We start from the raw sequence: 26322 nt of genomic DNA on the forward strand, positions 1-26322 counted from the left end.
ATGCCAAGCTGAATGTTTATTGTTTCTTGAGGACTAAATGACTGACTCATATATTATCCCATTTCATGGACTTAGAAAAAGCAGTATTTGCCAGGACAACACCTTGCTGGTTAAACTAGACTATCAAATTAAATGTTCTACAGCCAAGTTCCTTGAGAAGAAGGATGCTGAATACACGTGCGTTATGGTTAGATTTACCATAAATCTTAGATTTTAAAGCTTATTCTTTCCATTTCACAGACGCGGGATTGCAGAAATCATTCTTCTCTCATACAAAATCATTGTACAGGCACAGTCGTAGCCTTCTCTACACCAGGGGAGATTACAAAAAATCAAGGTGATAGGAATATAGTGACATCGATGTTGATCTGCACAGACATTTCAAGAAGAATTCTGACATTAAACATGTTTACACATAGCATATAATGTAACTTCCTGAACTACTCAGTGATATGATCAACAATGAGGCTCTGGCCGTTCAGGTACCATGTGGTTGTTAGAATGCATTCTGGATCCATTTGTCTCCACAGTATGTATTTTTCACACTGTATCTTTCCTCATTTCTTTAAGTGGATTTGGTCACTACTGCCTCTGGCCTCCTTACATGCTTCTACCACAGGAGTGCTTCCTACACTTCAGCATGCTTATGAACCATCTGGAGCCCCTTGTTAAATGTGTCAGTAGGTATGTGCGTGTTGTGTGTGTGTGGGGGGGGAGTCTGTGAGCTTGCATCAGTAACAAGCTTAAAGCAGCATCTGATGATGCTGGCTCTCCGAGCACATTCTACAAAGTAAGAGATTACAGAACTTTTGAAATTGTCATGTAATGATCCTACACATCCATCATTCTCTCTTGTCTATTATGAGCTCCTTGAAAGCAAAGGCAAAAAAAATCTCTTTCTCTCTCTCTCTCTCTCTCTCTCTCTCTCTCTCTCTTCACTCACACACACACACACACACACACACACACACATATATATAAAATAGCAGAATGCCTACCAGTTGGGGCTAGAGTAGGGATCTTCTCACATGTTATATTTAATTCACAAAATAACCCTGAAAGATTTGTAGTCACGTCCCTCACTTTACCAGAAGAGAAGCTAAGTCTGAGCTACATTATTCAGTCAGGCCACAGTCACAAAGGTATGACGTGACAGACTACAACTTCAAATTTATCTGTCTCTAAAGCCTGTATTATTTCCACTTCATCCAAAGACTGTCCTCATTCACTTTCACATGCAGAGATCCCAGCAGAGCACCCAGTGTTTGACTCTGTGTCTTTGGGCTGGTACACACTGCATGGCTTTGCCTTGCGTTGCAGCCAACTTGTGCAGGAGGCTGTTCCTGTTTTTCTCTATTCAGTTCAAGTACACCACACTGTCATCGCTTCCACTTAATCCTCCCCCTGCTAGGTTTTTCATCTGTTCTGCACGCACATGAAAGAACAGGATCGTTCCACACAACCAGCACTTACATTTCTCGTTAGTTGCCTTACTAATTATACTTAACTCATTTTTTAGTTTTTCACTGAGTGCATACTAAGATCCAGATACAGGCCGAAAGACGTGGGGTAGGTCATGCAGCAAAAGCAAATCATACTGTGCTGGCCCAGGTCTTGGGAGGCAGCTTCTCAACTGACACAGCTATCGGGGTAGGCACTTCCTGTGCGTCTCATCATTCTCTGTTCATCATGACTGCTCACTCACAGTCTCAGACCCGGATAACCAACTATGCAGACATGTTCTTAATGTATGGGACACTCCTAATCCCAAGAGATTTTCCCTTTCTCACAATTGCCCCTGAGAAGGTGAAATGTTGTTTTCATGTTTCTCCTCATTTCACCCCAACACCATTTTAGGCCAGAAACTGAGGTATTAACGTCACACACAGGGCAACACCAGGTAGAAAGATAAAACTCACTCACAATAAATTATAGTAGTTTGTAGTACAAGGAAACTATGTTGTTTAGAGGTGAGGAAATTCTAGACAGAAAAGGCTTGTAATGACTAACTTTAGCATCAAGGAAATTTGTAACTAGGAAAAATTACATACCTATAGTTTTACGACTAGTTTCATCAACAATATCCCAAATTTATGCTATGTTAAATAAAGAATACATGTACTTAACTGTTATGATAAATGATCTCTATTTTAATAATACATATTTTATTTTCTTCAATTGTCAAATTTTTAAATCTATATTCATTTCAATGAACAACAGAAACTATAGATTCATTATAAAATAATTTCTTAATGTAATGTTTGTCAGTTCAGCTACTGTTTGTTTGATTTTTAATATGTTTACTTAAAACTTTAATGGACATATGGAAATCGCTCATTTTTAAGAGATAGTATGTAACATTTCATTACATATATACATGTGTAATATCTAATCATGCTTATTTTTCAATATTTAATGTTTATAGTTATAACACACCCTATCTTAATTATAAGACATTTTTACAGAAATGTCTAGTACATTATCAGTATCAGTAGTCATCCTATTGTGAAACAGAACCCTGAACTTTCCACTCCTATCTAATATTACCTAGTTCCTAGCAGCCAGCATTTCCCAGTCTTGCCCGTCCCACTTCCATCTCTGACCTCTGGTGACCACACTAACTTAAAAAGCATTTTTGAAAACATGTATAAAGTGAATAAATTATATCTATTCCACAATATAGATTTAGGAGCATTGCTTTAAAAATCTATTAAGTCCCTGCCTGTGCCCACGGTTTTCTTTCTCAAGTTATAATCTCTGTGAAGTTTCATTAGCTGTATTGATCACATGCATTAAAATGTGTCTGAATAGGATCCAGGCCTCACATGAGTTATTCAGAATGCAAAATATAACTAAATTTGCTCTATATCAATCCTTCCTCATTTTTGCAATTTCTTACATTGGAGAAGCCTACATATATCTGTCCAAACTTTGTATGTCCTATAATATTTGGAAGAATGAATATGAGGAATCTAAGGATGGATATTTTCTCCAATTTTGAGAGACTACTTCATGCAATCTGAGAATTGTACGCCACAGAATTTGGTGGGTTCTAACTCATATTAACATAACAGCAGAGGGATATTTATCCACTTCAGATATACAGCTTTTGGACGTGGGATCCCACACTTTTTATCAAGCCAAGTATATTATGTGAATAAACCATCTTAATATGAAAAACAGTACATATTCAATGAGTGGTAGTATTTGTGATTACATCAACAGTTTAACACCTATCATTAATTACTCTTTTGTTTTGCTGTCAGGAAACATTTATTTAAGTATCAATAATATTTATATCTAGAACTTACATAAGCAAGCATACATGTAGAAATACTTTAATAAAATCTCAACTTAAAATGCACTTAATACAGATAGATATCTGAAAGGAGCTAGAAATAAAAAGCTAAGTAAACCGGAAAGAAACAAATAGTTGAAGTCTTTGCCCAGTGTTTCAGGATTGAAGTGTCTTGCTAAAAAAAAAAAAGGCAACTCATTAATCAGATTTCTTTTTTGAAATTTCTTCCTTTTTATAGGATTGAGCAAAAAGGTCTCTGGCAAAAATACAGTTTAAGATTAGAGTGGTATGACTGAGGTGTGGGCTGAGTCCTAGAAGAGCCTTAAACTTGAATAAAAATAGGTGTGAGGGTTGAGGAAAATGAAGAGAAAGAGGACAGAGACAATGAATCACACAGCTTTGGAGATTTATAGAACTTGGAGATGAGCTAAATTAGCTAAATCAAATCTTTTACCTTATAACCAGGAAATAGAGGCCCACACAGCTTCACAACCTGCTCAAGTCACACCTGGGGGTCCCCCTGAAAAATCCTGTACAGAAATTCTTTCATGAATGTAGTCATGATAATTCATTTATTAAATTCTTTAGGGAAAACATTTTGTATAAGATGAAATCGGGCCTTTTGCTATGTAGAAAGCTGAGAACATAGGATATAGTCAAATATTCTTCAAATGTAAGGAAATGTCAAGATCATAATCACATTCCTAAAAGACAATTATGAGTCCCACTCTCAGAATTTCTGGTTCAGGAGATCTGGCGTCAGACCAGTGAATATGCATTTCTAGCCAATTCAGTGTCAGTTGACAACATCACTCTAAGAACCACAACCTGTGAAGCACTATCCAGTACAACTTTTTATTTAAGCACTTCAAATTGATTCAAATAGGTGAAATCTAACATGAGATTGTGTGTGTGTGTGTGTTAAACTTTTTTCTCAATCCTCCAAAATCCATGAACTACTTCAAGTGCTGTCACCATGAACTCGATAGATTATACATAGGTGCAAGGAGAACAGAAAAGACTCCTGGGACCCAGCATGGTAGCCTAGTGTTTAAAGTCCTCACCTTGCATGTGCCTGGATTGCATATAACTGCTGCTTCATATCCTGGCTACTCCACTTCCCAAAAAGCACCCTGCTTGTGGCCTGGGAAATCAGTAGAGGATGGCCCAGACCCTTGGGACCGTACACCCATGTGGGAGACCCAGAAGAAGCTCCTGACTGCTGGCTTTGAATCAGCTGAGCTCCGGCTGTCGCAGCCACTTGGGAAGTGACCCAGTGGATGGAGGATTTTTCCGTCTCTCCTCTCTCTAAATCTGACTTTGCAATAAAAGTAAATAATTTTTTTAAAAAATAGGAGGGAAATACTCAAGGTCCTACTAAGCTAATTACAGATATAGTCTCTTAAAATACGGAATCCAAACAATTGGCATCTTAGCATAGCTTCATACAGAAATACTATCTTCAGCATATTTCCTATGCAAAGGAAAACAAGCAGACTATTTTGAGTTCCATGTCACACCAAGTAGGACTCTGGCTCTTTTGTACGTGTTGTATGGGAACATTTAGAGAATGATTTTAGGATACTGGTGGACTACACTCAACCACCTACACAATGAACTATTACAACAGAAATACGACCATTTTCCTAAACAAATTTAATATATTGTCAGAAAAATACCTTAATACTGAAAAATTCTTAAAGCTCCCATAACAACAACAACAAAACCAAGCAATGTAGCATCTCCCATAATGATCTAATTTTTCCTGCAGGCATCATATAATTATTGGAAAAGTAAAGTGAACAAAATGCATTTATCTGGAATTGACAAAAGGTTCTAGCATTTGCCTAATTTGATATAATAAAGTAGGATTTCAGTGCAGTTTGAAGAAAAATGTTCACTAAGTTTACCAAAACCTTCATCCCTCAGGGTATGCATCATGTATATCCAGACACATGCATACAAATACAACCTAAGCCTTTCCCTGGATACATACATATACCCACATCTGTACTCAAAGCATTTTATCCCTATTTATGTATGTTTATAAGTCAGTTGGGTGTTTACTATTATGAATGAATATAATGAAAGATGCATTACATTAATAGATAGAGCATAATAAAATTATTTCACCAAGAGTCATACCTTATCTACATATTTTAACAGGAATCGCACAAATGAGCAAGGATAAACACAAACAGGAAAATCAGTTGATTAACGGAGGCTTGAGGACACCAAATTTCAAACACTCAGCTATTAATTTATGCTAGATACTGTGAGAAATGACAAAAATTGAACAGGATGAGAAAAAAGATGCATAACAAAATGCAAACACAAAAAATGAACCTTTACATAGTAAATATTTGGTCTCAAATCAGAAGAAACCACCCAGATTTGAGTTGGGTCACATCCACTGGCTGACATGAATGAAGTGGAAATAAAGAAAAAGAGAACATTAGACAGGGAGACATCAGGCAGACAAGGGCATAAAAATTTGCAATGACTGGGGCATGGCGTGATAGGCTAATAGCTGAATCCTACTCTTACACACACAGGATCTCAGATGGGCACTGGTTCATGTCCTGGCAGTTCCAGTTCCCATCCAGCTCCCTATTTGTGGCTTGGGAAAGCAGTTGAGGACAGCCCAAACCTTTGGGACCCTGCACCCTGTGTGGGAGACGTGGAAAAAGCGCCTGACTCCTGGCTTCAGATCAGTTCAGCTCCAGCCTTTGTGAGCCAGCAGATGGAAGATCTTTTTCTCTGTATCTCCTTCTCTCTGTGTGTCTGTCTTTCCAATAAAATAAATAAATCTTTTAAAAAAAAAAAAAGCTCAGTGACTACACCAAGACCACTGAGTCTCCATTCATATCTTGTCAAAGAGCTGATGCCAGGACACATGAAGGATAAAGCATGAGATCACGGTTGTATTTGGTGACGAAGAATGAGAAGGACTGTAAATATTGAATGGAAGTGTGCCGGAAGAATTAACATCCACAAAACCTACCAACAGTAAGAAAGGAAGTATTGGGGTGGTAGGAAGAGAATTTTCCTGGTGATCTTAAAACCCTGGATGAGAGCCAGTACCGCAAACCTCTTCTGTTGGGCTTTATATCACCAGTGCCTGGTGGTACTCTGCTAAAAATAAATGATCATGGTCATCATATAGCCTGCAGGCACTGCATTTCAGAAAAGAGGTTGTGTTATGACTTAGGTAACAGCCTCTTACATGGCATTCCAAAGATCGATTTTTAGTTTCGTGAGGTTTAATTTTAAGAAACATAGCTTTGATCTTTAATATTTGCAACCACACTGAAAATGCTTCCAGGTTTTGATTTACAGAATTACCCTCACTGACAATAAAAGAAATGTGCCTGACACATCAAGATCTGCTTTAATTAATTCTGTAAAGTCTTCAGCAGCTGGGAAGAAATGTATTTCCCTGTCACTTCCCCATTTTTAATTTAGTAAAATGGTACATTTGCCCTGAACAGGGCCTAGGAGAACAGACATAGAATGCACCCAGCATTAAGCAACATGTGCCTAAAGTACATGAATCTGCGCTCTCTGTTCAGGGTTCCTTCCCATAGGATATTCAAGTGACCATCAAAGGTTTACACAGAAACATGGCTTGTCATTCTGACATGACATTGTAAACTAGAGAAGTCCTGCCAATGACTTCAATAGCCTTCTACTGAATTCAGTACCTAGCACTGATCATAACATCGGTACTGCCTGAGGTGCTGGAACCCAGATGAGGCCTCAAGAGCTTCCACATAAAAACACAGTGTACCACCAAGAAAAGAAAGTATGAAATGCATTCTGTCTATTCTACTTCTTATTCCATCTTTTTCTCTCCTTAAAGGGTCACATGTGATGTGTGTATAAAATGTTCACACCCACACAAAGACTGTTTCCATTTTTTCCTTCAAATGCAGCCTCCCTCTTATTCACGACCTATTTTTTTAAACATCGTTCTCTATCAGTTGATTTATTTTTTTCGAAATGTGTTTCCTTCTGAAATCATTTCAAGTTGGAAAACGGCTTTGTAGCTTTCTGTCTTGCCAACACCTGGGAAGATAAAGCCCTATGTTCTATAGAGTTTTTTTTTCTAAGACATGTGAATGTAGATCATTAGGGTCATTAAAATTACACATTCCATCACACTGTGAGCTAAAAGATCACCCTTGTATTTTATGCTGCAGTAGACTGCCACCAGAGAGCTACAGACACAAAACAGTACAGAACTTGGAAGCTGACCAGAATTCCTCCTGATAAAATAACTTGACACTTTTTAATTGCTACAGTAAATCTCATTAAAGACACACAATGCTTTCTTCAAGGAAAGAAAAGGATCACTGGGAAGGTGCATTTGTTTCAGAGCAGTATTTTATCACCTAAGATACTTCATAAGACAATCATAATGTTATTTTTATCTTGACATTTTTAGACTTTACATATTTCCAAACAGCCTTCTTTCCCTTCAATACAAAAATATAAGGGCCCTTGGTCTTTACGGCTAATCATGCAGTAACATTTCATGTCCTGGATTTCACCCATCTTCTTGTATTTTATATATCTTGTAGAGACAATGCTCACCTTTGACTTTGATTTCTTTTTCATTTCTGCCTGTATTACTGTGTAAGGAAAAAAAACTGAGACATGATTAACACAATGTAAGGCTTGGTAGACATTCGCTGTTCAGCACAATGCTGAATCTTCGCTGCTTAGTTCTCAGGGTATACATTCTGAATCTGATTCAAGTATAAGTACTTTGGAAAATACTTTGCTGATTTCATTATTAAATATCAAATTATTGTTTTTGTGAAACTGAGAAAGGCTGTCACAGAAAAATCACAGAAAATTCCCATCTCCGTTTCATAATCAGTACCTTTTATAATGGAACTGGAAGTTAATGACAGTATGCCTTCGACAGCTCATTTTTAGAAGTGGCAAGTGAACAACTGAAGGGAAGAGCATGTTTCATGCAGCATAATGTTTAAGAAAAATCTAAGAATTAATAGTCAGAAGTGCATGGGGGAAAAGCACACAGTTTTAAATTCTGCTCACCGCAATTTCTGTAAGAATTTGTAGCCAGAGAATATGGCAGTAGCAATGACATCAAATTCATTTCTGATGGAGTGAACCGAGTTGCAAGGAAGAACAGGGACTGAGAACAAAGACTTACATTCAAATTATCCTTAACTCAATTACTAATTGTTTCAGCTCAAAGAAATTACTCAAACTATCTCTGCCTCAATAGTCTCAGTTTTAATTGTAAATGTTTTTGAAGAAAAACTTAAAAATATATGAAACAATTCAAAACACAAAAAGAAAGCAAGGCTTGTAAAATGTAAACTACACTCATATAATGATATTCATCTCACTAACATTAAAAGATATCACTGTGATCTACATGAAAAAATTTTATAGCTCTTCTGTGTAGTAGCTAGAAATATCCACAGCAAATATTTATATACATACATAAACACAACCGATGCCTGATCTAAAATTTCTTTTCAAATCCAACTACAATTACCTTTTTAAAAGAAAATCTCAACATCTAAGTTAGTTACATTTTATCATATACTTCTTTAAAAAAACACTTGATATTTTAATATAAAATGAGAGAAGTAGTCAATATTTTAGTCACTTCACTTATCTTCTGGATTAATAACTGGATGCTCATTCGTTGGTTTTGGTTATTCATTTATTTTGAAAAGCAGAGTGAGATAGATGGACAGGAATCAGAAAGATCATCCATCTACTGGTTCACTCTACCTACTCCCACAACAGCCAGGGCTAGGTAAAACTGAAGCCAGGGGCTGAAATGCATTCCCATACTGGTATCAAAGACTCAGTTCCTTGTGTCCTCAGCTAACTGTTTCCCAGCATGTGTTAGTAGAAATCTGGAATTATGAGCAGAGCCAGTGAAAGCACCATCCTGGCTGCCCTGGATGTGTACATGTTTTATTTTTTAAATTTACATTTGTCCAGTGTTATGCAGAACTCTTACAGTTCACTGTGATTTATCTTAATTTTGTTCAGAAGGGTTTTCAGATCATCACGTTTAGAAAAATAAAATCATTTCAAAAACATACAGGTAAATCAAAAGGCCTGAAGTTTAAAAAATGAACATATCCAATCAAGGCAAAATCCCCAGCCTACCTTGATTTCTGCTCCTTTTTATTAAGGCTGGAAAGAAAACTGAGAATAATGGACTCACAGAAAGAAAAGCACTCAGATGGAAACTATGGCCAGAGAGAACTGTGAAACAGTATCCCTTGAGGATAAGTGATGAAGGTGACTACAAAACTTTCTCCCTGCTCTAGCTCTGGCTAGTTGGGCTCTCATGGGATAAAGCAGTATGATCGCCATATAACATCAATGTCTACCTTAATATTAACATAAGATGTACAGTGACGATATCAGCCAAGGAGCCACATTAAGAGCCGCAAAATTAGAATTTACATTAAAAGATTAAGAGATCACTGGTAGGAAAATCCATTGGTAAAACATTTCTAACTGGGCCTTTCTCCCTTAATTTTTTTTTAGGGTCCAAACTGGTCGCCTTTAGGAAGAGTACATGTATTCATTCAGCAGCTAAACAGCTTGGGAAACTATCCCAGATACTACAGTCGCACGGTCATCTCTCCCACTGTGTTGAGATATTCCCATAGTAACTACCATTTATACAGATTCCGTCTAAAACTGCTTTGTTACTACCCAACAGCAATATGCAAAGACCAATGCTTTTCTTTTATATACCTATTTTTTTACAGTGCCAATAATACAAACACAAATAAATTCCTATGAAACAGCAGCAAGAAACACTTCTATTGCATGTTAACATTTCTGTATTGTGTTATGCTGTATTTCCCTGCAATGTAGCTCAGGAGAGATTTAAAATGTTAATACATTATGTTTTCAGCTGAGACAGGTCTGAGCAAGTTCCCCATAGACAGTTGTCACACATTATCATTAAGTATATTTATGATTTGCATGTAAGAGCCTAAACGCTAATAGTTACAATGCTTGAATGATACAATGTTCCTGAGATTCATCACAGTCACAATGAATTGTGGACATAACTAATTGAAAAATATTATTCAGTCCTAAGTGGCACCAATAGCAAATGAGTTCAGCTGAATGCTATGAGTGGCTCTCAATGAAGGAGAAATAATGCTACCCGGGCCCAAGTTATTTTTGTGTATTTTATGATTCACTTATAATATCTCAGATATTGACGTCAAACACTGCATATTGATTTCTCTTTTCAAACACCAAAAGGTGAGAAAAAAAGTCAAATACATGCTTAAATGTCATAGTAATAATTCCCAAATTTCACCCTTATATCAGTGAATATTTCTAATTCTCACACAGAATGTACAAAAAATTACCATCAGAGAGCTTTTTTTTCCCTTGATAAAGTTTAGGATTCTGAAAATAGTCTTTTAATAACAGTGCTCACCTCTTTCTAAGTTAAAGCACCCAAGTAATAGCAAATGATGCATTCTTCCCTTACTGTAATTAACACCATTGAAACTGAATTATAATTTCACACATGAAACTTCCATACTAATGTAATGTGACACTGTTTTCTATGTGGTCATAGCTATATTCATCTTGTCGGACCTGGCATTCAGTTAGCTGGGCCACTGGGTGAAAGCAGCAAAGGATTATGTTGTAGCACACTGATTTGGTGATTGTGAGTGGGTGTGCAAGCATAAATAGGAGACAGAAAGATTTTACAGATGGGCATGTACTTTTAGTGCCATGCAAAGAGTAGAAAGCATTCAATAAATGATTACAATCAAAAGTTTCCAAAATCTCTGGGCACAATGACACACTGTGGCCATGAGGTTTCAGAAGAAGAGGCAATGGCAAGCTCAAAAGATGGAAATCCTCTGAGGACGGAGTGCTTTCTAGGAAGAGAATGAAAACAAAATTACACACAGAGTGAAAAGAAAGTAAATCCCCGTGGAATGACAGCATTTCCCAGGTGGAAACATTAGCATAAATTAGCATAAACAACAGTAAGGAAAGTCCGATGATGTTCAGAAAGCCATGGATAACTAAATTAGCAATAACACTTAGCATGGACAAGATTATGAGCTGGGTCAGTGTGGAAATCAAGGTTGGGGTCAGACCACAAACTTCAGATAGATGAATCTGGAGCACACTGGCTACTTGGGGCCTATCAAAATTTCCTTTGTAGAGTCCTTGCATCTAGCTAAATGTAATAACCAAATATATACCACCTGCTATACAAAACACTGCATCCAATAAAAAGCAAGGAACATGGTTCCTAGGGAAAAATATACTTTTATAATGGTAGAAGGCCAAACAAAGTTAACCGTAAGGTAAAATCCACCTAACAGAGGGGAAGAGGATTACCAACAGAGGATGGGAGAAGTAGGAGAAAAATCAAGAAACTACTCTAAACCAGAAAAATGACAGAGGGGATCTTTGGTACTTCTTTAAGAGAACTGAGGAGTTGTTTGTATAGTACTCCACTACCTTACACCTTACACACACACACACACACACACACACAGAGAGAGAGAGAGAGACAGACAGACAGAGAGAGAGAAACAACTGCTCCATAAGGGAATAGATCACTTACATGCCAATTTTCCTGGGAAGAAATGGTTTAAGTGTTTCACAAACATATTTCTTAAAAAAAAAAATAGCCTCTGGCATCACTTTGCATAAGTGCTTTTTGAAAGATTCCTTTTTGTTCAATTAATTAGTATGATTTATCCAAGATTACACTTACAAGCTGTAAAGTATTACCATCTTCCCACTCTTAATTATGTCTCCAGGCTAATATAAATAAAACTTCCTAGTTACTCTAACCCACTCTTTGAAACTTACCAGACATATGACATTTGCAAGCTCTATTTTGAGGAAGAAGAGTATCATTTGTAAAGCTATGCTCTTACAACCCTATTGTGTTTTCCTTTGTGGGATTTCTATGATGTGAGAGGCAACTGAGCAAGGCATGAAAACTTCATTGAGAAATGAAATATTCTGCATTATTTTTATGTTGTCAGCTTCCATAAAGAAAAATAATTTACTAAAAAATTTACACGGATTCTACTTGTGCCACCTATAGGAAAAACGTAACTGAAGACAAAAGAGCTATCATGACCCACTTAAAAAGTAAAGAAAGTGCGATATGTTTAAAATAGCAATTACAAGTGGGTGTTCTACAAACTGTAACTGATACCAAAATAAGATTGACTGCTTAATTCCCATCTCACCTACATCTCATCATTGATATTCTAACATACAACCAAGAAACCATTTCATATTTCCAGAAAATCCAGTAAGATGTAATGATTTAATCAAAATGCATGTATTCTGAGAGCTCTCCAAAGTTATTCTGGTGCCTTTTTGTGCAAAAAGCACTTACTGGATGACATCTACTTATTTACAAGAAAATGACTAATACCTTATCACTGTCATCACCATTGCTGTCACCAAAGAGCAGCATTCAGAGCTGATGTCTAACGTCAGAGCTGGACATCCCTTTAGGTAAAATACAACAGATACCTACAGAAAATCACATTTTTCTCATTTGGCTGGTATAGCAGGATACACAATGTGACACAACCAAATGGCAATTGTTCTGTAATAGGTGGAAACTAGATCAAGCAAAATTGGGTAGAGAACGTTCTTTACCAAGATGAAAAATATTTTCATACCAAAAGAGCCCTATTAGCTACCACATGTGATCATTCATCTGTCAGGATCATATTCAGGATTAAACTTCTACAATAATAAAATCATAACAAATTTTCAGCTTCTTGTCCTTCAAAGAAAGCTCACATCTTTTTATACAAGAAAGTGGCAAATACAGGAAGTTTCTATTCTGTGGACACATATTAATGCATGTATGCCGTTTGTTAAAAGAAAATATGTGTTGCTTTATGTTTCTGTATTCATGAGGCTTTGCGTAAGATTCTTCTTTATGAAACTGAAAATAGTGTTATTGACACTGACAGAATAGAGATTAACATTTCTCATAGCTACATGGTCATGAACGGCCTCTTTTATATATGATTTGGCTTTGCATTTTATTCATATTAGTTGCTTATTCCTTCTAAAGCTAATATTTTAGAATACTGAGATAGTTAAAAATTTATCATATTTCAAGCAACAAAGTATTTTTGTTTGATCTACTTGGTATACTGTAATCATACATGTTGACACAAATAATTTCAAACAGACAAATACTGTCAAAACGAACAAATCACAGTCTTGCTTTAAATTCATATGTAAGTCCAACCTCTGCTTGAAATTCCAGACTTTTTGAAATATGTCATCCCCTAACTAACCATCCTAGAGCTTTAGTTTAAAGATGCTACATTGTTTACAACATTAAGAATTTACTGCATTCAACAACCAAGAGACTCTGTCAAGAATATTGTCTTATCACAGAATGTGATGCTCTGTGTAACATGCTCTTATCAAGCTGCCAAAGCACTGTAAGGTGAGTGTATTTAAAGTTAACGAGTACAACATCATCATGTAGAATAGCCAAATTCCATCTCACGGCTGTGACGTATCTTAGGCACTGGGAGCTATGGTATGGCTTGGGCACCATGATATAATACGAATGCTGTGTTTCATTGTCATCTTTTTGAGACTAACAGGCAGGAAACTCATGGGAAAATATAAACACAAGGACTTGATGCACAATTTAAATATTATTTTAAAAGGAAAAGACAGTAAGAAATGTAGAGAAAGAACACTTAAGACCTGTAACCATTGCCTAAAAGCACAGTCCTGATGTTCTAACCTCATGAATTAAAGGTGCTTTCAAAAACTAGAACCGTCATACATAAGAAACAAGAAAACATTTGTCACACAAACGAAACAAAAGGATCACAAACAACTGACAACCAAAGAATCATCACAGTACTTAGTGAACAATAGCTCTGAACAAGAATTCAGTGCTTTAAAAACACCTTTGCTTAACCAACCATTGCTTTTCTTTTGCCACGATAGTTCCACTTACTCAGCGCACTAGGGCTCCGAGGTTCAGACCCTGGATATCAAATAGTAACTGGAAATAACACCCAATGTCGGCAAATGCTCGGGACTTACGGTCATTGCAGAGAGGCCCGCTGAAGGACGTCATGCTGCAGTCACAGCTGAAACCATCCCATTGCTGTAAGCACACACCCTGATTGGAACATGAGTCCTCTTGGCAGGTTGTGCTTGGCCCTGGGAAACAATCAAAAAGAAACTTGGGTTCTTTAAAACAATCTAAAGAATCATTTATACATGAGCTAAATCACATATAGTAGTTGCCAACACCTCAAATCACATGTCCAAACTAGTTTTGAAAGTTCTAGGTCACACACCTAAGTTAGGAACGGAGAAGCTGTAGGTGAAGATTTTTCTTTTTTTAGTTTCAAGTACAAGACACAATGTGTTATATTAATCAACTAAAAAAAAATAATCAAAGCAAGCACACAGCTTCTAGTATGATCATGGTAGCAGGTAATCTTATTACATCACTAATATTCTCTGTCACCATTTGAATTTTGGAAAATAAACGGATCTCCTTAACTTCCAACCAATGAACAGAGACACTATGAGAAATGGAGATTATAACTTCATGAGACTGAAATAAAGATTGGCAAATTAAGTGAGCAGAGTTGTGTAATTGTACCCCAGAAGATCCACAAGTGTCCCTGCACAAATTATGAATAAAATTATGATTGCTGGTGCTTTGGATCGGTATGTTGGCAAGTATCAATTGACATGCTTAAATGATTTCATGCAATTAAACATATAATGGAAAAGTCTGTATAAATGACATGCCCCCATTTAACGTACAGGTAAAAAGAATGCTAGTCTATTTCTAAAGAATCATAAATAGAACACTGAAAAACAAAGAACTGATTAAAAAAAACTATGATCAAAGCACTAGAGGTAATCACTATACAAACATATTCAAGACTGAAAGCCTTTTATGCAAACTAGGCTACAGAATGATTTTTTTTGCATAATGTCCAAGAATGTTGACAGAAAATAAAGTCCGAACCCAAACAACAGTTACTGCAAAAATGTAAGAAAAAAAAGTTACTTTAGGGTTTCCATTGTGTAAATGGGGTTTCAGTCTTGTTTGATACACACACGGCTATCTACCTTGCAAGTCAGCTTTCATCAATGCAACTTTGTCAGCAAAATTAAAAAAAAGCAAAATATAGTAAATGTTAGTAAGCAATACTGAAATGGGGCCAACACAGAAAAACGTTCAGATTCAAAAAAGCATGCTGCTGTGGGAAGAAAATGCTATGTCGAGCAAATCAACATTAACAGCCATAAATCGTAAGAAAAGCCAAAAAATGAGAAAGCAGTAATTTATTAGAATTTTCCAGTATATATATTTATATTTATATATAATGATTCATTGAGTGAATGACATGTAAAGAAGGAAAATTGAAAGGGCTTTTGTATTTTTCTGTCTTGCACAGATGTGAATGTATAAACAAAGTGACTGTGTCACTTACTTAGAATATGCAGCACCATTTGTCACATGCGCAAACAGTGTCAGCTACGGTCATTAGCACACCAAGTGTGCCTTTCTGTTTTCCTCTCTAAACCCTTCATCATTCTGTTGGAAATTAAGGCTTAAAACTGTGATGTCAGCCCTTCACTGGCAACAGATGAAGTCTGGCATGCCACCACACCATCAAAATGAGTCTTATCACCTGAAATGCATGGAAGAAGAATGGAAGAAACAAACCGCAATATAATGCTTCCTCAGAAAGTGTCTTAGGATTTCACTGGGGAGTGCTCATCCTTTCTCTAATCAGATTGGGTGTATTCCACTCAAGAATTCCAAAGTTATGCTTGTATTTCTTATACCTCAATGATTGCTTTATTTTCTAGACTTCTCGTGAATATTATAGTAAAGCTTCACTAAGAAGGATTATCTCAGAGCGCAAAGAGAATGCAGTCAACTTAAAGAACATCAGAATACAAATTAAAAGCATTTTCTAATAAATGCAATAAAAAAACATAGACATCAGCCTAGTTAAATTCTATTAGTGGTGAGAGACTTTGAGGTGTGTGTGTTACTGAATAACACAGAATTATCTGCAATTTGCCTATGTATTAAATCTTCTTGTAAGACACATTTTAAATCTGTACCTTACAATGCCTTTTGTATTATAATCTTCTCAGTAAAGGTATTTTTTCATCAAAACATTGCATTTAGCCCAATATATGTGGACTTCCTCAAATTCAGACACCACAGTCTTGCAAATCCTATTTTGACTTATATCATTACATAAATGGGTTTATTAAAACAGCAAAAAAAAAGAATTTTATAACGAGGGGTAGAATTAATAATGATCTCTCAGTTCCTGGAGGCATGAATAGATCTAATTTTTTTAAAAAAGATTTATTTATTTTTATTACAAAGTCAGATATACAGAGAGGAGGAGAGACAGAGAGGATCTCCCGCCGGATGATTCACTCCCCAAGCAACCGCAATGGCCAGAACTTCACTGATCCAAAGCCAGGAGCCAGGAACTTCCTCCAGGTCTCAAACGTGGGTGCAGGGTCCTAAGGCCCTGGGCTGTCCTTGACTGCTTTCCCAGGCCACAAGCAGGGAGCTGGATGGGAAGCGGAGCTGCCAGGAATAGAACTGGTGCCCATATGGGATCCTGGCATGTTCAAGGCGAGGACTTTGGCCACTAGGTCACCTAGCCAGGCCCCTAATTTTCTTTTTAATCCACTGTATCATAAAGCTAGAAATTGCTTAGTCTTGCTGTTACTGCAATCCAAGAGAGATCTTAATCTATTTACTTCTGTCGTGTGATGCTGCAGATTATGAATGTCAGGTTTTGTTTCGTTTTTTCAATAAAGCTTCTTAAAGCAATTGACCACCACATCCTCCTCCCTGGGATAACTAAGGAGCAGGAGGTGGCGTCAGCCCACTAGCCCAGGTCAGACATCGTTGAGTGTCCACCTGTCCTATGGAGCATGGGAAATAGCAGTAGTAAAAGCTCACAAAGACCCTTATTTTGCTTTCACCTTTTCCAAAAGTGATCATAAATGCAATTTCCACATGATGCTAAACTCTAAAAGCAGAGAAATTGCAATTCTAAAAACGGATCTGCCCTTACTGTAGAGCAATGCTCCTAATACTTGCCAACACTCCATGTGAGAATGAAGGCATGCTTTACTAAGATTACTGCCTTCATTACCGTGACACTTTTTTTTTAACTTTCAGGTATAACAATAAAATGCATGTGTATGCCTGACAAGACATGGTTTTCAAAGCACTCACCTTTTAATAATCACATTTAATCATTAACAGGCATTTGTACAAGACAGAGCCCTTGAATTCATTTTTCACTTTGGTTATATAATGTTTCTTTCATTTTATCACTGAATATCATTGGGAAAAAATCATAATACATTTGTATTAAGTGATTAAAAATAAGCACATGTTTGAAAATGAGATGAAAATGAAATTAAAACTATAATCTCCAAATAAAGAACAGAGGAAAGCAGTCAGATGTCTGGACTTCCAAGTAAAAAAACTTGGGTTTGAAGCTTGGCTTATCCCCTTAGCAGTCGCAGGACTCTTGGAGGATATCACTTTACATCTCTGAAACTCAGTTTTGTCATCTAACACCAGTAATGCCTCATTTGTTATTTAGAGAATTACTCTAGTTTATTATCGCCAGTCCTTTAGCAATGATAGCTATCATAATTAATAAGGAAATATTTCTTTTCTATACAATTTTCCCCTTTATTTGAAAGGCAGGGACACAAGGATCTTAATGTTTAATTTCACTCCCCAAAGCCACCTTTGGAGATGAATTAGGCTGAGGTCAGGTGTGCGGAACTCAAGCCAAGTTTCCCACCTGGGGGTCAGGGCACAAGTACTCAAGACATCGTCGGCAGTCTCCCAGGGTATGCGTTATCCAGGAGCTGGTCAGGAGGGAGAGTGTCTGACACATGAAGAAAGCATTCAGACATGCAATACGCATTCCAAAGGGTGTTCCAAATGGCAACTTAACTACTCTATCTAGTGTCTGCCCCAAGAAAAGCATTTCTGTAGCATATAAGGCATCAGAGGCTGTATGTTACAGTTCCAGTGTAAGGACTATCTGTAAAGTGCCACTGACTTTTTAAGAGAAGATGTATACACTTTGGGGAACCTGCTCACTGGTTGATTCCCAGTCTCTATTTTCTGCTACCTAAGCAGGAAAATGCTACCAAAGTTGTTACTGACAGTCTAGTCCCCAGACCAACATCAACAACATCATTTGGGAGCTCATTAGAATTACAAACTATAGGCTCCTATCTAGTTCTACTGACTCAGAAACTCCTAGAGCCGGTGTTCAATAGCTGGCATTTTAAGACTTTTCTAGATAATTCTAATGCAGGCTCATGCTTGGGAAACATTAGGGATTAAGATAGGGTCTCTTCCCTAACTGAGATATATTTTATAAATAAAATAAACTTTTGTCTACTGAAGTATGTTAGACATGAAAAGCAGTAAATAACCAGGGAGGGAAGAACTCAGTTTTTTGGACATAAGGGACACAGCTTTGCAGGTCTTTCAGGGTAGGAATGATTAAAAAATCTTGACAATATATTAGTTGGTTAAATCAGATGTAACACTGTGTACATTTTAAAAACGGAAGCTGAATATAGAATGCTAATTACTAAGAACTTGGTTGAATGGAAGAGATAAAAGAAATTTGGATTTAAAATATTGAGGGAGCTACATATGGTTCATTACTTGTGACAAATATACAAATCTGATATGCTAAAAAGGAATGAAGAGAGATTATATATATATGCCACTACATCAAATGTTATGTTTTGTCAATTTAACATTATTAATAAAAATATCTACATAAAAAATATGGAAATCTAGTGATTCCAAAGCGGCTTAAACTGAAATGCCATGACACAGCAATCTAGAGAAAATTTATCAAAAATTTACCCACCAGAACCAAAAGTGTAAGTCTCCTCAATTGTACCTGTGATAGACATATCTAACATGCTTGCTAGGAATCATACAAAATAGACTTCATCATGAGTTAAAGCTTGCTAACTCAAGTCTACTGAATACATCCAGATGTTCATATAGCCGATCAAGGCCACCCTAGAGGATGTATGATTATCGTCTTAATTGTATGATAGATTATGTTGGAAAACACCACCAAATATCAATACTTCAAATATGGCTTGTTAATACATCTTGCTGCCACGAAATGTTACGTTCACCCACTAACATCAGATGCTGGCGGTGGGGATTCTGTGTATGTGTGCCGTGTTTTCTATCTTATGGGTTTGTCTACCTCCACCATCTTATAACTGAGAGACAACTTATCAAGCAACTAATACAAAGGCCTGTTTGAAAAATACATGCAAGAAAAGCTTATAGCAACTTATTCTTTAAAATACAGTAAATGCCCATATCCCTACTAATTATATTAACTCAAAGAACCAAAATCATTCCCTACACTGTTATTTCCATCTATCAGAGGGAATTCTTCCACTTATCAATTTTGTATCATTTACTAAAATGGGAAAAGGAGGAAAAACATCAGTTTCTCTTAATTTTACAAAATTTCTATGCCAACATATGAAACAGAAAAATAAATATGACAGCAACATTAAAAATGAATTGAATGAAGGCTTTTATCATGCTCTGGCAGTATTAAAACACAGCTTGAGTTTCCCCTGATTTTTCAGGAAAACTTATGTTGCAGAAAGAAAATTATTTTCAAATAAAAATCCCCATATGCACAGGTTAATTGCTATATGTAATGGGATGACTGCACTGATAAGAAATGATTTATAATCTCGTGGATGATAGGAATTCACATTTCTTTCTTCTTCATTCCCCTATAAGGTTTTATTTTTTGAAACTATTTTTATAAAAATGGCCCACACTGTGTACATCATTAAAGAAGTAGCAATATATACTGAGATATACAATCATGACATGATTTAATTATGATTCTGGGCTGCAGGGAGAATTATCTCAATTATCTCAGATGTTGAAGTAAAAAAAAGTCCCCAAATGTAAGTAGAAATAGAAAGAACATTCCTACAGATCATGGTCTGAAGGAGAGCATGAGCACACACAAAAGAAGATATTTTAATGCATTTTTTGTAGGACGGATTACGAGCGTTCAGTAATGTAAGACAGCCATTTTTGCTAACACAAATTGATAATTGACAAGACACATTCCTATTGCCAGATACATACAAATAAATTAATGATTTGAGAATACAGTATCCAAATTTCATTTTTTGTTAGACTCCTTTGAATGAAAAGTTAAAAAAAATGGGCTCAAATCAATTAGTACTGGTACAAGGCATTTTTATGGTTTAAATAGATATCTATTTGATGTAAATCACTCCAGAACAGGTAAAACACTAATTCAATTAACTATTGAATGAAAAGAAGCAGGATATAACAAAAAGCACAGATAGAACCCCATTTTGCATTAGACACTAATGTAGGCATGCAAGCAGTTTGAAAACTTAAGATGTATGGGTAGAAAGTTTAAAACACGTGTAAGAATGCCTAATTCCTGATATTAAACCAGTTAGAATTTTACTGGCTAGTGAGAACTGCTCTCACTTATACAGGGACTTGGTTAGGGTATAATGAAAAAGAAACAGGGTATAATGACAAAGATCTAGTACCTTCACATCCTCTCTCAATTTGTCCATTGCAGAGGATAGCGTCTGAAATGAGGTCTGGAAGCCGTCCATTTAAGTCAACTGAGGCCAGGCAGCCTTGAAAGCCTTCCTTGGCATGAACGAGTTTGGGCAAGGATTTGTATGTTTCCTTAGCCACTCCTCCTATGTACAAGTCACCTGTGGGAAGATCAAAGCTTTTGTCACAAAAGAAAAATGTTATCAACTTTAAACACACAGCAGGATGGGGAACAAGACTGGGAGGGTTCCTTTTCCTTATATGAATTGAAAAGCACATTTCTGACACAACACTTTACTTAAAATTCATTGGCACTAGAAGAAATTTCTGAAAGTTACTTCCAGGGAAAACTGAAGGAATGGGATATGATGTGACCAAGTGGAAAGAGGTGTCTACATAGAACCATGACGATGCTAACTCTTGCACTGAAATTTGAGCCCAGTTAATTACCATGGCCTCCTGAAGTCTCTCTGATTATTAGTACATTCATTCCTATTATTAAAGAAAAAATTTTCATGTATGTGCTTTAAGAGTCAGAGTTACAGAGGGAGAGGGAGAGAGAGATCTGCGACCTGCTAGATCACTCCCTCAAATGGCCACAAAAGCCAGGGCTGGGAAAAGGCAGAAGCCAGGAGCTCCATCTAGACCTCTCACATGGGTGACAGAAGCCCAGACACTTGAACCACCCTTTGCTGCTTTTCTGGAGCCATTAGCAGGAAAGGAAGCCGAGCAGCAAGGGTACTAACGGGTGTCTCTGCGATACCCCCATTGCACATGGTGGCTTGACCTGCTATGCCACAGTGCCAGCCCCTAGTATACTAATTTCCGAATTGAGAACAGTGCAATCTCTTCCATAGAACTGTTACAAACATTAAATCAAATAAAATATTTAAGGTGGACATAGCAGAGAGTCAATGGCATTGCCAAGTTTATCTGTTGCTTACAGAATTCCGGGTTGTTTAGATGTACAGAAGCTCAAGTTCTCTCTAATGTCTGAAATCATTATCCCTGCCATCCTTGATCCTCCTAATTCTGTTCACTTCCTCACTGCCTAAGCCTGCCAATGACTGAACATCACAGCCTTCTTCAGGCGGCTCCTCTTCGGGGAAAGTGACACTACTTCCAATCCTATGCCTTGAGAATGGTTACAAAGTTACTGGCTTATTTTCTGAATTTTATTGAAGATCCTAATGTAAACTTTGTCTCATATTTGTTATCTCCAAGTCTTGGTTTGGAATTCCCCTACTTTATGAAATATAGCTTTATATATTAAAAAAATGGTTGCAATTTACATTTGGGTTTCCTTCTTACATCTCATTTACCACATTCGGTCACATTCAGAAGATGTAGGTCACTGGCTCTAGTAAATGCTTTATCAATGCAGAAAACTGGGTAGTGATCTAAAAATTCCATAATATACTGCCCCTGCCTGCATGTTCTCATAACATACTCTTCACTAGTTCTTCATGTTTCACGGCCATTTGAATGTTTGCTCTCACATTGACCATTGAATCCAACTTCATATCTTTTGGCAATTTTTTTCCCCAGGATAATACAAAATTCCTGCATTCCTAATGTTGATACAGACCCCTCTGGTCCACGAGACTGGACAGAAAGAACTGACACACATACTATTTCTTGAGTCATGGATGATAATGCCATGGTCTCCAACCCAGACACACTACTGGCATTCAGTGAATGACATTAAACCAAGCTATTTGCTTCTACATAGGGTGAAATCGTCAGATTTGAAAGTTTAAATTGCAATACTGACAATGAGGCTTGCACCAAATCATTTAATTTTAAAAATCTAAGCACATAGTTCCCCTGACACATTAAAACTCTTAAAGTCTGGTACCAAGATGCCACTGTTCCTACGCAAGTTAAACTAAAGATACTAGATGTGCTTACTTCCTCCACCTCAAATAATTACAAAATGTATTGATTATTAATTTTCACCTTTCATACTTAAGCATAGCATATTTGGTCTAAGATGGAATACTGTTTTTGACGGCCCAGTGTGGTAGGCCCTCAAAAATGGCTAAAGTCCTCACCTTGCACACTCTAGGATCCCATGTAGGCTCTAGCTCGTGTCCCGGCTGCTCTACTTCTCCTCCATCTCCCTGCTTGTGGCCTGGGAAAGAAGATGATGACCCAAAGCCTTGGGACCCTGCACGCATTCCTGGCTTTAGATTGGCTTAGCTCCAGCCATTGCAGCCATTCAGGAAGAGAATTAGCAGATGGAAAAATCTTTGTTTCTCCTTCTCTCCGCAGACTTGATTTTTCAAAAAATATTTTTTTTCTTTTTAAACAAGAATGCTATTTTTGAAATACAACTTGATTTTTTTTTAAATTTTGAATTTTATGGTGCAATTATGTAGGGCCTGGGATCCCTTCCCAAAAACTACTTGATTTTTTCCCTCCATATTTTTATTTACTCCTTTTCTTTATGATACAGGTTTTCTGTATCATAAAAATAACATGAATCAGAAATCAAAGACAGAAAAAAAAACATTTTCCTATTTGAAGATAAAGTCAAATCTCTTCAAGGAATGAAGCAAACAGAACATATGTGTATGTGAAAACTTCTCCTGCCTTCACCAGCAGGGCAAGCAGGAGATAAAGTTGTAGGAGCATAGTCATGCAATTGTAGTCATAGGTGAATGCCAGAAGACTCCATGACTTTCTAATCTGAGGACATAGCCCTGCTGGATGTCAAAACCTCAGGTAGGCTTAGTGGAACAACATGGATCTGTGCAAATGTTCTCAGGAGAGGCCAAAGGCCATAGTGTGAAACTAGAGAGGAAATGACTGAATGGTAAAGTCAGACATGGTAGGGGTTTAGACAGACACCCAGAACTCTCTGTACTTCACTGTGCTATGGAAGCAATCGAATCCTGTCCATACTGGCACAGAGACAGTAGGAAAGAATACTTGACCTAAAGAGGCCATGCATACACAACTGAAGATGCTAGGCAGCAATTCAGTGGGCACCTGACTTTCGACAACACAGTCTTTGAGATCAGTTTCCATGCCATCTCCACCTCCCCAAATTTGTTACAATGAAAGTCTCACCCCCCTCCAGGAACGTACATATAAGAACAGGGTAGGAAGGAAACTAAAATTGACTAAGATTACATTTTTATTAACTCAAAGTGTCAGAGTTCAAAACAAGATACCAAGATGAGTTCCATAAATACAGAAAAAGCTACCTTTCTTGAACATTAGAGATAATGGCCTGAGATTTATATTTTTACATGTCAATGCATGATATCAACGCCAAGAAATACTGCCAGCTTTCATTTGCTGAACTAAATGTTAGGAAATTTCATAGCTTAACGAATATAGTCATGGAGATCAATGGGTAATTGAATGAGGGCTTCTTGGGTGCTGCTTCAGATTTTTCAGATGTTGAACTTAATACTGAAAGTTATATATAAAGACCATATATTGGGCCTAGCGGCGTGGCCTAGCGGCTAAAGTCCTCACCTTGAACGCCCCAGGATCCCATATGGGTGCCGGTTCTAATCCCGGCAGCTCCACTTCCCATCCAGCTCCCTGCTTGTGGCCTGGGAAAGCAGTTGAGGACGGCCCAAAGCTTTGGGACCCTGCACCCGTGTAGGAGACCTGGAGGAGGTTCCTGGTCCCGGCTTCGGATTGGCGTGCACCGGCCATTGCGGCTCACTTGCGGAGTGAATCATCGGACGGAAGATCTTCCTCTCTGTCTCTCCTCCTCTCTCTGTACATCTGACTTTGTAATAAAATAAATAAATCTTTAAAAAAAAAGACCATATATTTAAGTTCCCTGATTATCACTTGACAAAGTAGTGAAGGATAGCCCAAAGCCTTGGGAACCTGTACCAACATGGGAGACCTAGAAGAATCTCCTGACTCCTGGCTTTGTATCAGCTCAGCTCTGGCCATTGTAGCCACTTGGGGAGTGAATCAGCAGATGGAGGATACTTCCCTCTGTATCAGCTTCTCTCTGTAAATCTGCCTTTCCAATAAAAAAGATAATAAACCTTTTTTTTCCCAAAAGGTCATATATTTCACAAACAGTATTCTTCGTGCTTACAGACACTTTCTAAAGGAGTGAAATTGAGTCCTTATTTGTTTCAGGTTCACCCATACTATTCACATGGATCTAAGCACAGTGCACATTCAGAACGTGTTATCAGTCACCTGATGGACTGAGGCCACAAGAGAAAAAAATCAGGAAAGGGGAAGGATAACAGAATGAATGGGAAGACAGCTAATTCTAGAGTGCTTCTTCCTTCCTGCCCTCTCTTCCTGCCTTCATCCCTAGTTATTCTAATTAGCAAACTTTCTACCTGTCAACTTTTAAAAGCTTATTGAAGAGAATGAATAATCTTTCTCCTGTGTTAATTAAGAGCAGAAAATATCAATCTAAGCAGGTGAATGAACTTGGCTTTGTAAGTAGAGGATTCATTTTCATTTTCTTTACTGATGCTACACTTAGTATCACCACTTAGTCCTTAAAAAAAAAAAACTTCCCCATATAGCAGTGATCTACAGTGTCTTGGTGAGTTTTCATATAAGGAGAACAAAGGAAACCCCTAAGTGGTCTAAGCCCTATGTGCTTTCACCACTTCATCAAAGATGCAGCTTCTTTTGATCCATGGAGTAACGGGCTGAAAATGACCCATTAGTACTAATGGTTCCTTGCAAGCAAAGGCCCCTCTGCATGTGAAGGCAGATAGGCTTCTGAAGGACACTGTGTGTGAACACAAGTCACAAAGGACATCCACTAAGAGCCAAGTTTCCTGTAGATTTGAAGGAAGCCTGTTACCTCTTCCAGTGGCTGACTTATTCATATTCTTGGTAGGCCATGTATATAATCAATAAGACAAAAAATAGATTTGGGGACTATTCAGAAAAAGATAGAATACATTTAAAGTTAGTCAACCTCCAATACTTGAAGAATGATATTTTAATGGAAATCGCAACATATCTGTATCTCCAACACCACACACACACATGCATATCATGTTCCTTCAGAGGACGTTCTCCGTGAGTGCTTGGAGGTGAGGGTGCAGTACCACTCCCCAGAAAATGTAGGAACAATCAAAGGGCCTATTAGTTATCCAAGCTACAAATCCTGGCTATCCTACTTTTTGGTTCTCTTCATATTGTTAAGTTATATAACTTCTCGGAGGGCTGCATACACTACCTGTGACATGGGGACAATAAATCTATCTTTGAGGCCATGAGGACCACAGAGCACACATGTAAAACATTCTCTAAGCAGCAGGTACTCAGCACATGACTCACACGTGGCTGTCTA

The 26322-nt window shown here is 37.3% G+C and overlaps 1 protein-coding gene across 4 annotated transcripts in view; it reads right to left on the minus strand.

The window, feature by feature from the left end:
- NRXN1 (neurexin 1) overlaps positions 1–26322 on the minus strand; it is a 1084317-nt gene that overhangs the window by 514665 nt on the left and 543330 nt on the right. For all 4 annotated transcript variants that reach the window (XM_058667775.1, XM_058667773.1, XM_058667774.1 and 1 more), the window contains exons 13-14: positions 21005–21178; positions 14411–14530 (exon numbers count right to left, since the gene is read on the minus strand). In XM_058667775.1, coding sequence (XP_058523758.1) covers positions 14411–14530; positions 21005–21178 — 294 coding nt within the window. The remainder of the gene's footprint in view (positions 1–14410; positions 14531–21004; positions 21179–26322) is intronic.

This window comes from Ochotona princeps, chromosome 8 (assembly GCF_030435755.1).
Source record: "Ochotona princeps isolate mOchPri1 chromosome 8, mOchPri1.hap1, whole genome shotgun sequence".
NCBI classification, from domain to species: Eukaryota; Metazoa; Chordata; class Mammalia; order Lagomorpha; family Ochotonidae; genus Ochotona; species Ochotona princeps.